The 13,802-nt window shown below is 34.0% G+C and overlaps 2 protein-coding genes across 9 annotated transcripts; both read left to right on the top strand.

The window, feature by feature from the left end:
• Window positions 1-4,255: 4,255 nt before the first annotated feature.
• On the top strand, window positions 4,256-6,959 carry LOC127246713 (protein EXPRESSION OF TERPENOIDS 1-like). Of its 3 annotated transcripts, none has more exons than XM_051268237.1 (3): window positions 4,256-5,479; window positions 5,869-6,237; window positions 6,376-6,959. In XM_051268237.1, exons 1-3 carry the CDS (start codon window positions 4,774-4,776, stop codon window positions 6,381-6,383), a joined length of 1,083 nt encoding a protein of 360 aa, XP_051124194.1. In that variant the 5' UTR covers window positions 4,256-4,773; the 3' UTR covers window positions 6,384-6,959. The 3 variants fall into 3 exon arrangements, with proteins under 3 accessions (XP_051124194.1, XP_051124193.1, XP_051124195.1); XM_051268236.1 differs by having other exon boundaries at window positions 6,402-6,959; XM_051268238.1 differs by having other exon boundaries at window positions 4,263-5,479; window positions 5,869-6,958.
• A 3,960-nt stretch (window positions 6,960-10,919) lies between these two features.
• On the top strand, window positions 10,920-13,792 carry LOC127246441 (uncharacterized). Of its 6 annotated transcripts, none has more exons than XM_051267839.1 (7): window positions 10,920-11,038; window positions 11,114-11,311; window positions 11,523-11,621; window positions 11,999-12,260; window positions 12,339-12,535; window positions 12,735-12,922; window positions 13,396-13,792. In XM_051267839.1, exons 3-7 carry the CDS (start codon window positions 11,527-11,529, stop codon window positions 13,680-13,682), a joined length of 1,029 nt encoding a protein of 342 aa, XP_051123796.1. In that variant the 5' UTR covers window positions 10,920-11,038; window positions 11,114-11,311; window positions 11,523-11,526; the 3' UTR covers window positions 13,683-13,792. The 6 variants fall into 6 exon arrangements, with proteins under 6 accessions (XP_051123796.1, XP_051123794.1, XP_051123792.1 ...); XM_051267837.1 differs by having other exon boundaries at window positions 11,527-11,621; XM_051267835.1 differs by having other exon boundaries at window positions 11,114-11,201.
• The last annotated feature ends 10 nt before the right edge of the window (window positions 13,793-13,802 follow it).

Genomic DNA, 13,802 nt, shown 5'->3' on the forward strand with positions numbered 1-13,802 from the left:
GATAAATAGATCAAGTTACGAGATTAAAAAAATAGTTTACTCTAATATCAATAAAATAAATAATAGATAACTAATAGTACATGCTAATAGTACGAGATTAACTTCAATCAGCAGCGTAACTATGCATTGTCTACAACTTCGCCACTTCAATTTTGATGTAGTAAAGTTAATTACGCCTTACTATATATATAAAAATTAATACTCTCTCCGTCCCGCCGTAAGATTGTGACTTTTTTTATGTTGATTTTTTAATATTAATTATTATATCAAAACGTAGTATAAATCGAGAAAAAAAAAAGAAGACAAAAATATGTTTATTAGTCTAGAATAAATTATTAAAATATAAAGATATTTTTAATGTGAAGTACGATGATGTAAAAATCAAATGACAACCTTGCAGCGGGACGGAGAGATTATTATTGTTATTGTGGCTGTCCTAATAATTATCGTTATTTACGTGGATGTTGCAAATGACTTGCGGCCCCCTCCCCCACCTCAGAAAAAAGAAAAATAGAAAAATTACTTGCCATAAATAATATCAAAACATCAATTTAATAAATCGAAGCTAACTTGTAGTAATAAATAATTCCAGTGGCTGCTTTGTAATAAGAAAAAGTTGATTAATTCGTCCGATTGGTTAAACAAAATGGAGAGAAGAGTCAACGTCATCCCCACCGTTGAAAAAAGGCTATCCGACGTTGGGCTCGAGATCGGATCGCGGCCGTCTGTCACCCACACCCCTATAATTATTTATTTTTGTACCTTGGCCCCCACTTTTTCCGCAATCTTTATTTTTATCACAATTTTTTTGAATTCAACAATTTTCATATCCTTAACGTTATTAATTAACAGACAACCTTTTATTCCAATCATGGAGTACTGTTCTCACTAGACACAATAATTTTTATAAATAATAATATTAATAATTGTTATTAGTAATTCATTGTTTTGATTAAATATGATTGGAAAGATCGGGTGGCAGCTAGCGTACAGAGAAAATGATGACCGCAGGCAATAATAAAAAGTGAGGGGGTCAAACAGTAAAAAAGTAGATCCTCGGGCCCCTAAAAACAAATATAAACAAGTCCAACATCGGCCCCAGAATTATTCCCGTTTCGCAGAATTAGTCCGCCCCCAAAATTAATTAATTCGAGTTGGCACCCACTTTAGTCGACCGTATCCGTATGTATGTATATATATATATATACCAATTATTATTAATAAGGGATTATATTAAACTGATTAATTGTGGGCACTTATTAAGGAAATGAGTCACAGCACAGTCACGTGCTTAGTTCCTTGAAATGGAAAGTAAAAATAATCATAGTAGTATTTGAATATACATATATATATATATATGTAATTATAAATTGTTTTATTTAATTTAATTTTATTTTTGGTAGGGCTTCCTTTCTTTCCCGTGACTGTAACAAGAGTAGAAGAGTTGAGTATGCAGAAGTAGTATGTATGTAATGTAGTCCTTTTATTGCATTATTATTATTATTATAACTTTAAGGATGGTCCGAGGAGAAAGCACTGTGCCTCTGTGTGTGTATTGCTACTGTGTCTGTTAATAATGTCATTTCATTTCATTTTGGATTTTTTGCAAATTTTCATTTCCCAAGGAATTGTCTTATCAGCCGCTGCAAGAATTGTTGCCCTTTTTCCTCACACGTTTCATTCTTATTTCTATTTTATTTATTTATTTTCATCAGTTATATTTGATTTTAAAGGTGTGTTTCTTTATGAGTTTGAAAAAAATAAATAAATAATTTTGATTTAATATAAAAATAATATTTAATAATATAAAAAAAACCCTTTTCAATTTGATAATCAAACTTATATAATTTGCCTCCTTAAGACTTCCTTTAAGTCTCTTGAGTATCGATCAAACACTGTAGTTTTGCTTCAGATTATAGAAAGTGAAATTAAAAAATAAAAAATAAAATCATGTAACCTGTGCTTTGGAATAAATATGGTATATTATTATTTTTACGTAAAACAAAGTAAATATATTCTCAAAGAAAATAGTACTATATATTATATATATTCCAGGGCAATCAATAATTTGCTAGGTTTATTCATTTATATATATGTCTTCCATATATACATAGTGAATGTGAATGTAAGTTTATCCATATCAAAAGGTGACAAAATTATAGTATTCATGATTGTTCAAGTTGTATAATTAATTGTACATTATTTTATATCAAATTTAAAAGTAAACACTACAAAAAATAATATATATATATATATGTCTGGAAATTTAATATACACTAATACACAGATTATAAGCCAATATAATCATATAAATATATGCGACAATAGATTCGATACTGATACAATATTTATCATCATTGTAATGATGTGTATAATTCAATCATATATATATATATATATATTATATCAACTGGTCACATGCATGTCCTCAGAAAAATCCACACTTTTAGAAGAATAAAACTTTGCATATGATCATGTCTTTCTACCCAATTTCATATTCCCAAATCTTCAATAATGACCAACAAACATCCAAAAACAATATAGAATTTACGAACAATACAAACAAAACAGTACTCATTGACAATATTCAGCCAAAGATAGACAAAATAGAATTAACAAAAAGGAAAATAATAATAATAATCAAATAAAAAATAATTAATGTAAATCAAGAAAGCTCCCAAGTTCCATAGTTACTGAGGTGGGAATACAATACAAAGGCATTTGTCATTCAATTAATTTAATTATTTCAAGAATTCACATACAAAAGGCTCTCTTGTTTTATATTTTCAAAATTAATTTTACATTATATATCAAAATTTCTCTCTAAAAAATTATATACTGTTGCAAAAAATTGTATATAACATCTAACATCGGTATTCATTAATAGTATCTTAAAAATAAAATAAAATAAAATCATATAACTATTTACTCTCACACAGAAAATATCACATTAAATATTTATATTTTTACCAATTTTTTAAAAAAACCCTAAATCTGCAAAAGCTTCTGTGGAAACGAAGCCCAAATCATATATAAACAAGCACAAAAATAATTTGGATCCTGTCTCTATATGTGTCTCCCTTTTGGGGCAACTGTTCTTCTGATCATTTTCTGCTCCTTACAACATTTCAAAACAAAATATTACATGCATATCTGATACAGATCATATATAAATTGTTAAATAAATACAAGTAGAGAAGATAAATTGTTAAATAAATATTGTAGTAATATTCACGATACACATCACTTCTGGTATTGCTATTTCAAAGGGGGTTGACCTCTAAATAGAGACTCTATGAATATTAAATTTAACTATGTATGTGACGTAGAGTCATATTTAATTTGATTTTGTTAATGTTGTAAGTAATAGTAATAGTAATAATAATTAGTGTGACAGAAGAAAGATGTGAGCAGTTAATTTGTTAAGTCGAAAATGATTGGGGAAAGAATTAGAGTGGAATACGAGGCGGTTTTTATTAATTAATTAATTAAATAATAATAACAATAACAATTAGTTAGGGGGCTCTAATTTCACCGGCTGTGACGTTTGTGACGGTGAGAATTACAATTATCGCATTCCTGATTTGTCAGTGATCAAATATTTTGGTGTGTTTCCTTATTTGGGTAAACGAAATTTATCGGTGGGGAAAAAATAAAAGGAAAAAAAAGACGAAGGGGTGGCAGTAAAATTTATTATGGGAATGGTCAGACTGAATGAAGGGGCGAAAAAGTAGAGCGTGTTTTCCGGTGCAAGGACGAATAAGCAAAAGCTGACGCCGCACCACGTGGACGATTTATGGACGTTGGATCGGCATGCAACGGCTGCGATTTAGTCTTTCTCGATGAGGTTTTTATTGCAAACTGCCAGACAACTGTAGAGGAGTGGCAAGATTTTCTGCTGGAAAACCAGTCCCCCCTCTCACACAGTAGCTGTTGGAGAGAGAGAGAGAGAGTTTGTGTGTGTGTGAGAGAGAGAGAGAGAGAGAGAGAGAGAGAGAGAGAGGGGGGGGGGGGGGGGGGGGGGGGGGGAACGGTGGTGGAGAGAGAAAGAGAGAGAGAGAGAGCGAAAGTGGGTACTTTGGGATGTCTTAAATTGAGGTTGCAGAGGAGTGGTTGCCAGTAGCTGATGGCGGCGTTTGCAGGGCTGTGACTTTAATGCATCAAAATCAAAGACAAGGAATTCAATTCAAGTGATCACAATCAAGAGATACATACATACAGAAAGCAGAGAGAGAAAGGGTGAATTAGAGAGAGATAGAGATAGATATAGAGAGAGAGAGAGCCGTTTATCATCATCATCTCCAGCACCCTTTTGCTCCTGCCCTAGAAAATTCCAAATTTTAGTTTCTGAGAAAAGCTGCAGACAGAGAATTAGAATTACAAAAACCACAAAGCTTTTGATTAGTAGCCAAAAACAAAATCCTGTCCCGAGTTAGACAGCATAATCCCAGAACTTAATTAGATTACACACACATATATAGTGATAATAAACTAATGATCCCACAAATAAAAGTAATAATAATAAATTAATAATAACAATAATTATAAACTCACTCGCTCACTCACGCACTGACTGACACAGACACAGACAGAGACACAGAGAGACAGCCACGGATCTTTCAAAGCACTACAACTTTATAATTGTCTTCTTCCCCTCTCCGCCACCCTTTTTCTTCTCTAGCCTGGAGGGGTGGCTTCTTCCCTGTTTGCTATGGATTTTCGCTCACAATCGAGCTTAGACGACAGTATTATAATAGCTTCTAGGGGTCGAAAATGTCTGGGTTTTTCTCACTAGGCGGTAAAGATCACCAAGATCAGCAACAACCCGACGCCACTAATAATAATAATAGTAATAATAATAATAGCCTCTTCCTGTTCAAGAACGAGGAGATCTATAACAAGGGTTTCGAGCTATGGCAGCAGTACTACCAGTTGCATCAACAAAGACTCCACTCTCACTCCAACTCCCACTCCCAGTCTCAAAATCCCCACCACCATCACCACCACAGTACCATTCTAGATGTCGATTTCTCTGTCGGCCCCAGCAGTAGAAGGACCAGCAATAACTTCAACGCCGCCACCAGCAGCATCTTCGGCACCGATCTTGGTGATGATTCTTCCAATTACAGTTTCAGATCAGCAGCAGGGTTTAGGATGATGAGGCAAGGCAGAGGCAGTAGCAGTGGAGCTGAAGGAATTAACTGTCAGGACTGCGGCAACCAAGCCAAGAAAGATTGTGCCCACATGAGGTGCCGTACTTGCTGTAAGAGCCGCGGCTTTCACTGCCAGACCCACGTCAAGAGCACCTGGGTTCCGGCGGCCAAACGCCGTGAACGGCAGCAGCAGCTCGCATCTTTGCAGCAGGAGCAACAGCTAAGTATCAGAGGACCGGAAAACACTAAAAGGATGAGAGAGAATCCCGGCGCCGGCGCCGCCGTCGCCTGCACTACTTCCTCACGATTGGCCGCTACCACGTCGGGTGAGGTCTAATTTGAAATTGGAATTATGCAGCCGCGATCATTAAAATTCAAGAATTAGGGCAAATAATGCGGGGTGAATTGAAGAAGATTTAATTATGCTTCTGCTGCATTTCAATTGTGGGCTTTTATTATTTATAAATGTTTTTTTTTTTTTTTTTTTTTTTTTTTTATGAATGATCTGCTGCTATTACCCCCGCCTCTCACTTTCCTTTTTCTCTTTCTCCTTCCTCCTCGAAGTTGCAGAGTAAATCAAACCTGACGAAAATGGATTAAAGTTTAAGGGATTTAGTAAAGAAGACTGCTTTAGTGTTCTTGCTTGGGGTGAAAACCCAATTTTGGTGAATTGATTTTGTAATTTTCTAATTCTTTTCCCTCCGGCTGTGGCTAGGGTTTGAGTCGGTGCACTTTCCGTCAGAAGTGAGTTCGTCGGCGGTTTTCCGGTGCGTGCGTGTGAGTGCAGTGGATGATGCGGAGGAGCATTTGGCATATCAGACGGCGGTGAACATCGGCGGCCATGTTTTCAGAGGAATTCTCTACGATCAAGGCCCTGAAAGCCGCGGGTATCATGGCGGCGGAGGCGGTGGCGGAGAGGGTTCCTCAGCTGCCGTAGGATCATCTCAACAGCAACCGCTTGATCTTATCGCCGCCGCTGCAGCGTCATCTCCGGCGGGCGCCACTTCCAGCCACGCGAATGTTTCGATGATGGATCCTTCTTCTTCGATCAATTATCCGACTCCGCTCAGCGCATTCATGGCGGGTACGCAATTCTTCCCACCTCCAAGGCCTTAATAGTAGTTATAATAATAATCATAATTTCTTGGGGATCTATGGCGTTATCGATCGATCGAATCTTTTCTTCTTCTCTAACACGAGATCAAACGCATGATGTCGGAAGCCCTTTAAAAAGGCCTGCATTTGCAGCTAGGCAGCCATTGTAGGAGCAAAGAGAGCATCGCAGGCAGGTGCTGGATTCAAAAAACGCATTGGGATGTTTGTTTGTTGTTTTTAGTAATATCTTTTCTATCTATTAAATCGAATCGATTTTCAATTCAGATTTCGTGCATCGATTAACTTAAACTAGTACTAATTTATGGCACTTGATGACGACGATCTTCTCGATAAAACCCTTTAATTAATTTCTTATTATTATTCCATTGGAAGATTTTTAAAGCTTCTACTAGCTACTATTTGGATATGTGCACTTTGCCTAACTACATCTTTTATGGGATTTTCAAATTTTCTCATCATCTTAATTCTCCATGTCCATAGCTTTATTTTATATTTTTATTTTCTTTCTAATTGCCCCTTCAGAGTACGATAACAAATGATTCTGGCATGGGTTTTGGTGCCTGTAATAATCTGCAGCAGCAGCATTGTCTCATCTCAGAAGCATTAATTAGTAATACGAAAAATATGGGGAAGTAACTTTGATCACTGACCCATTTATGTCCCCAAAATAGAAAACCTCAGGCAAGTATCCTCCGGAAGACACGCCTACCCACCCCCCACCCCCCAACCCTTACCCCCTCTCACATGTGCGTACACAGAAAAACACCCCGGGGAAGAAGGGTTATCAAATATAGATACAGATTTGTGTATGCATATGATGACTAGCTTGTTAAGAGATGTTATTAATGATGGTGTTGCCTAAGGTACATATGATATGGGTAAGAAGATTAAAGGTGGTTTACATATATATAGATATAGATATATATACAGTAGGGTTATAGATATGGTACCATGCTTAGGAAACAAAGATAAAATACTAGAGAAATTTCTGTACCCTACTTAGGGAAGAACCAGTGATCTTTGAGAGACAAAGACGTGTCAATTCTTGTGGGATCATACATATATATAGGCTTGATTGATTTCTTGTGATCATCAGTTGGAGGTTTTCTGTTTGTCTATATTATTTTTTTATTTTTATTTTTAAAAACCCTGGTTTTAATTTAGGGTTGTTCTTACGTTTTCAGAGTGGGGGGTATTGGTCGTTTTTTGATAGATTCTGTGTTGAAAAGAAAATATTTTGATGAGTGATTTGGGATTTTGTCTTGGCATTGAATTTGAAACTGTGGGTTGGAATCGAAGTAGTGTAGTTGATTATGTTTGTTCCATAAGTTTTGTAATTAAAGTTGGAAACTTTTCAGCTGGAGAAATGTTGACAGCACAAAGACTTGACTGATTGAATCAGGACTTAGCCATGCATATATATTATTACACCTACACATGATGTGTCTTCTTGATCATATTGCTCACATACTCACATTAGTTATTACATATGGTAAAACCATTTAATCACTTATCATCACACAATGATTTTTTGATTTAGTGTGTGTGTATATATATATATATATATACATAAAAGAAGGGATGAATGACACCTTCAAATTATTAGTATTATTTTTAAAAAGTTAATTAAATAGTTCTTTGTCTTGTGGCATTAATTTCAATTTATGTTGATTAAATTCATTCGTCTGTGTATCCATATAATGCACAACTTTTATTTAATATATAAACATGTGGCACCAGTAAATGTTAGCATTTGATTTATTGGTAATTCGTAAAATTGGACTCATTAATTTCATGCTCATAATTAGTACACACATTATATTTTATATTATATATGTGTATATATTTAACTATCCAAATGGAAAAGTTGAAAGCTTTAGTGATGTTTAAACTAATCATAATAATTAGAAAATTGAAACTTGGTTGATCGATCGATAATAATACTAATAATAATCCATTATGTCTTCCCCAAGCCATGGTACGTATTCAATAAAATAATAATAATAATAAAAACTATATAGTAAAAGAAAACCCACCTTCTTTTCAGGTATAATAATTTGACTGGTGGAATAAAACCTTAAACCGTGGCTTTATGAGATATATTTCTTACATAGGTAAACACATTTCTGTCATCTTCACCAAAAGCTGGAACCAAATGCGTACATATATATATATATATATAGTTGCATACACGACACGATCTAATTAATACTTGCGTACATTACAAATATTACACCTATATTTTTTAAATTATTTTCATATTGTTTATACAAAAATTTGATATTTAAAAATATTATATTCAAATCCTATTTTTTTTTTTATATATAATATATCATATTAATACTTATTTATTTCATATCAAATATTTGCTTTTTCTTTTTCTTTTTTTTCACTTTCTTTCAAAACATTTGAACTTTAAAACTAGTTTATTTGGTTATATTTTCATGGAATTAATCCTAGGCTATCTTTAGATATAAGTTTTTAAATTTAGAGAGTTTTTAAAGATAATAAAAAATTTAATAAGATTACGTATTCAATGTAATATTATATGAAAATGTGTGTCGTAAAAATGTGGTGGAGATTGATTGAGGTATGAAAATATTAATGGCGATTTTAAAATATTTAGTTGTGAATGAAAAGAGAGGGAAATGAAGACGACGACGAGAGAGGAAAGCAGCTATAGGCTGTAGGCAGGGCTAGGTAGGTAGCTAGCTAGGGTTGTAGCCGTAGCCGTAGCCGTAGCCGTAGGTAGGGTGGGTGGGTGGGTGGGTGAGGGGGCGTGCTGTTGTTCATGAATTATTATGCAAATTGGGCTGCAATTTTGTGGTCCAAATACTATCCATCCCACCTTGTCTTAACTTAAGTTTCCCATTTATTTATTATTATTTCGAAATTTAATAAATCAAAGCGGTGGATCCTTTTTTCATGCACAACATATGTTCTATGCGTTTATGTCTATGTATAGATGTGGGTCAAGACACGAGCATGTGGTGTGCATATTACACACTCACAAAAATAATAATACGTATATTTATATTTATTTATAATAATTACTTTTTATATTATTATTAAAATGCACATAAATGATAAACCAGTTTACCAGTTCAGTTCGACCACCAACAGGTCTACGAATAGAATCGAGATTCCTACTTAACCAACTCAACAATACAATACATTGTACTTCATCCGTCCCAAAATTAAATATTATACGTAGTTTTAGAAATATTAGTATTATATTTAACATTACAAATACTCTTGCAACTTACAATATATTACATAAATGGATACTTTGTTAGAATTACTAAAAAAAATGAATACTTTGTTATGGGATGGAGGGAGTATTATAAAACCCTAAATAATTACAGTAGTATTTCAAAATCTCAACTTCCATGATTGTCCGTTGAATGGATCATAAATGAAAAGAGGGGAGAACATATACTAAGGGTGTGTTTGTTTGGGGGTTTGGATTTTGAGTTGGGATTTGAATAGTAAAAATTTTGAATTTGAATAGTTGTATGATGTGATATAAATAGGGTTTGATGTGATGTTTTGAATGTAAAATTGATTTTTAGTATAATATAAAAAATGAAAAATAGGTGTTTGATTTGATATTTTTGAGGGGAAAAAATTGGATGAATAGTGGAAATCCACCAAAATTCTTCAAACAAACACACCCTTAAATAACTTTATATATGATCTTTGAAAATTTCGAAGTTTATTTGTGAAATAATAATAATAATATAAGCATTTGATTTAATAGTTTTGTAAGAGGATACAAATATTTGATACAACATTTTTAATTTTTTATATAAATAAATAATGAAAAAAATGTATATAAAAACAGCCTAAAACTATAAAATATTCTAATATTTTACACGTGTTGACGTAATAAAATAACATACACGTGTTTTGATTAATAATACAAAAAACATAATATATGTGCTCTATTTATTAAAAAAAATAAATTGATATAAAATACTTTTTATTGTATTATCGATACATTTTTGTAGAGGGATATAAAAATTATTTCAAATTAAAAATATTAAACAAATTGAAAGAATGTGTTATCAGTGAGGCCCATCGCAAGTAAGTGGGCTCAACACGAATTGGGCTGTGCTTCTTCACTAGAGTTAGAATTTATATACGGGGTCCTCTTTTCCAGGAATTTTATTTAAGACCATGAAATTCTTATATGTAAATTAATAATAATAATTTTTTTAAAAAATAAAAAACCACAGTTTAAGTTATTTAAATACTGAGGATGCTATTGAAAATAATAGATGTGTTTGTTTCACTGTTATTAATTTTTCTTACAAAATAGTATTAAATTTAAATTATATTGTAAATTCAAATTAGTGCACATTTTGATGTAGCGATTATGGATTCCGACTCAAATTAGTGCACATTTTGATGTAGCGAATTCCGACGTTATAAAAAAAATAAAAAAATATATATATATATATTAGTAATCCCATTTTGTTATGCTTATTTATGAGGATAAGTGTGCATTTATGTATTTTGGCGTTTGTTACCTTTCTTTAAGATAGAAAATTATAAAAGGAATACGTGCTTGTGCTTATCTCTATTTTATAACGTTTTAAGTATTTTAAATTTAAACTTAAATATATTAATAGAATTTATAGTTTCACTGTTGAAAGTAATATTGTTAACAGTAGAAAATCACGAAGTTGGTGCCGCCGGAATGGAGGCGAAGCTGCAGCTCCAGCCTACACTGTGAAGTGCATTCAATTCTTCAGCGCTCCCCTCAGGTCCTCATTTACTCTTTTCTTTAGATATGTTGTTTGTTTGTTTTTTAAAATGTTGAGATTTGGAATAACAAACAGTATTCCGTGAGATTCTGCTGCCAATCTTGGCTGGATCGCAAAGTATCGCGCCGCGCACGAGGTTGACGAAGCTTAGAATGGAAGAATGGTAAGCGCACTCAGCGTTTCTGAGTGTACGTGAAGCCTGGAAGCTTCCGCATTCTGGCTGATAAATTGTAACTGCCATCCGTAATTTCAAAATCGCGGAACTCTTACAAGGTTTGGGGAAAAAAGAGTTTCCTTACTTCAGGAGCAATTGTATTTCTATCTGTGCATTGTTTCTTTGCTTCACGTAAAATTGACTAATTTCGGTAGATGGATCTGATGGTATTAATTGTTGTGCTTAAGCGTGGTATTTTCTGCCTTTTTGTTTAACATTAGTTTACGGTTTCTTGATGAGCTACTGTGTATAATTGTTACATTTTTCTAGCCAGATGGCCAACCGTTTATGGATAATCTGCTTCCTGGTTCAATCTTGCATTGTTAAAATGTGCGTAGCTAGCGCAGGTGATTCTGATCCAAATTACAGGTATCATTTTCAATCTTTTTTTTATATCTATATTCAACGTGTTTTTGCCTAGTTTGATTTTTTTGTAGTTTTCTTTTGTTTCATGAATGGTGGAATATATTTGGCGACATCCTTTTCATTTTGTTATGATGATTTTCAGTTGAATCTACGACATCTTGCTCTCTCTATATTAGCTAGCCCGACGGGCTTCTTCACTGTATGCTCACAATAAGCAACTCATTTTGAATCATCTCAATTTATGGTGGATGGAAAGTTTGCTGAAAATAATCTTTTGACAGTGGAACAATAAAACAATTGGAAAGTGGTTTAGTTATTTATTGGTTTTCTAATTCAAAACATGACAAGATTATTTTGGTTATTTCTTCTGTGGATTGTAGGGCTTGCACTGAACTATGTGAAAAGATTGGCTGTGTTGGGGATAGATGCTTCTCACAATGCAAGTTTCCATTACATGTTTCTTCTATTCACAACCGTTTGCATCCGAAAAAGCCTCTTTACATGCAATGGAAACAATTGGATTGCCAGAGTAACTGTCGTTACCATTGTATGTGGGCCAAAGAAAATGAAAGAGAGGTACTTGGCCTAGAACCTGTTAAATATCATGGGAAATGGCCATTTAAACGTATATATGGCTTCCAGGTTCGTGTTCTTCTCTACAAATATAATTGATAACTCAGTTTAATGTGCATCTGAGTAGTTTGCTATGGATTTATTCAGGAGCCTGCATCAGTGGTCTTTTCATTTTTGAACCTTGCAATGCATATCCATGGCTGGGTTTCTTTCTTTGTGCTTCTTCATTATAAGTTGCCAATGAAATCAGATAAGAGACCTCTTTATGATTATGCTGGCCTATGGAGTATTTATGGGCTTATGTCTATGAATGCTTGGCTGTGGAGTGCAGTTTTTCATAGTTGGTAAGATTCCTGATCTTCTCTTCTCATCTATGAACTATGATATGATATTTTGCTTCCTAATTATGGGAAAGTAGTATTTTTCTCAAATTATTATTTCTGCTGGCCCATTTTCTTACAAGAGTTGTGTTTCCCCTTGTCTGGGCAATTTTTTGCTCGATGTTTCTTTAACAATGTTGACGGTTATCCTCCTTAAATGTAGGGATATGGACCTTACAGAAAAGCTCGATTATCTGTCTGCAGTGGCCTTGCTTGGGTATTCATTGATTTTGGCTATAATCAGATGCTTCAGCTTAAGGAACAACACTACCAGAGTCATTGTAGCCGCTCCATTGATTTCATTTACAACTACACACATTTTATATCTCAACAACTATGAGATGGACTATGGTATTGTCATTGCTTCTCTTATCTTTAATTGAAATTGTTGTCCTCTGGCTGAATGAGCATGTGCCTGTGTTGTTACCTTGTTAAAAGTTTATGGCTTGGTCCTATCTGAAGTCGCCATGAACATTATAGTGACACTAGGGGAATCATAATCAGAAGTGAGAAATAAATGAAGCAGACATTGTTAAGGTCAAGTTTTCAATCTTTCTGGATTTAACCAGCAGTGATTTAAATCTTAAGTCAAGCTTTTCGATCTCTAGCTTACTAGGCTTGGATTCATGTTAATGCAGCTATTTGTGTTTAACATTTTAATACATCAGTCCTTTGCATCATCAAAGTTTTATTACATGCTCACATTTTTGCAATGTCATTGCTCATAATGTTATAAATTCTTGTTCCTACATTTACATTAGGATGAAGATATATACCAACAAGAGTCTCCTAATAACATGTAACATTCCATATACTTTTGACAGGGTGGAATATGAAGGTGTGCATAGTGATGGGTGCAACACAGCTTCTCATTTGGTCAATCTGGGCCGGCGTCACTCGCCATCCTTCTCGATGGAAGCTGTGGATCGTGGTTGTGGGTGGCGGCTTGGCGATGCTTCTCGAAATCTTCGATTTCCCTCCTTACTTAGGCTTGGTGGATGCTCACGCCCTCTTGCATGCCTCCACAGTCCCTCTTACATACATCTGGTGGAACTTCGTCAAGGATGATGCAGAACACAGAACATCCAAGCTCTTGAGAAAATCAAAATAGCTTATGTTGTTGTTGTGCTGTGTTACTCAAGAACAAGAACACACATGACTTACTGCTTCTGCTTGGCCTCTTTTGGGAGCATTTCAATTTCCATCTCAGATTATTTAATATATTTTAATA

This window comes from Andrographis paniculata, unplaced genomic scaffold, assembly GCF_009805555.1.
Source record: "Andrographis paniculata isolate CXL003 unplaced genomic scaffold, ASM980555v1 Contig30END, whole genome shotgun sequence".
Taxonomy (NCBI): domain Eukaryota; kingdom Viridiplantae; phylum Streptophyta; class Magnoliopsida; order Lamiales; family Acanthaceae; genus Andrographis; species Andrographis paniculata.

Bases quoted from the DNA above. Each gene is read 5' to 3' on its own strand.
- LOC127246441 (XM_051267835.1), top strand. The intron at 11,622-11,998 runs GTATCATTTTCA...TGTGGATTGTAG, and splicing joins GATTCTGATCCAAATTACAG to GGCTTGCACTGAACTATGTG. The intron at 12,923-13,395 runs GTATTGTCATTG...TACTTTTGACAG, and splicing joins CAACTATGAGATGGACTATG to GGTGGAATATGAAGGTGTGC.
- LOC127246713 (XM_051268238.1), top strand. From the start codon at position 4,774: ATGTCTGGGTTTTTCTCACTAGGCGGTAAAGATCACCAAGATCAGCAA. The intron at 5,480-5,868 runs GTGAGGTCTAAT...GGCTGTGGCTAG, and splicing joins ATTGGCCGCTACCACGTCGG to GGTTTGAGTCGGTGCACTTT.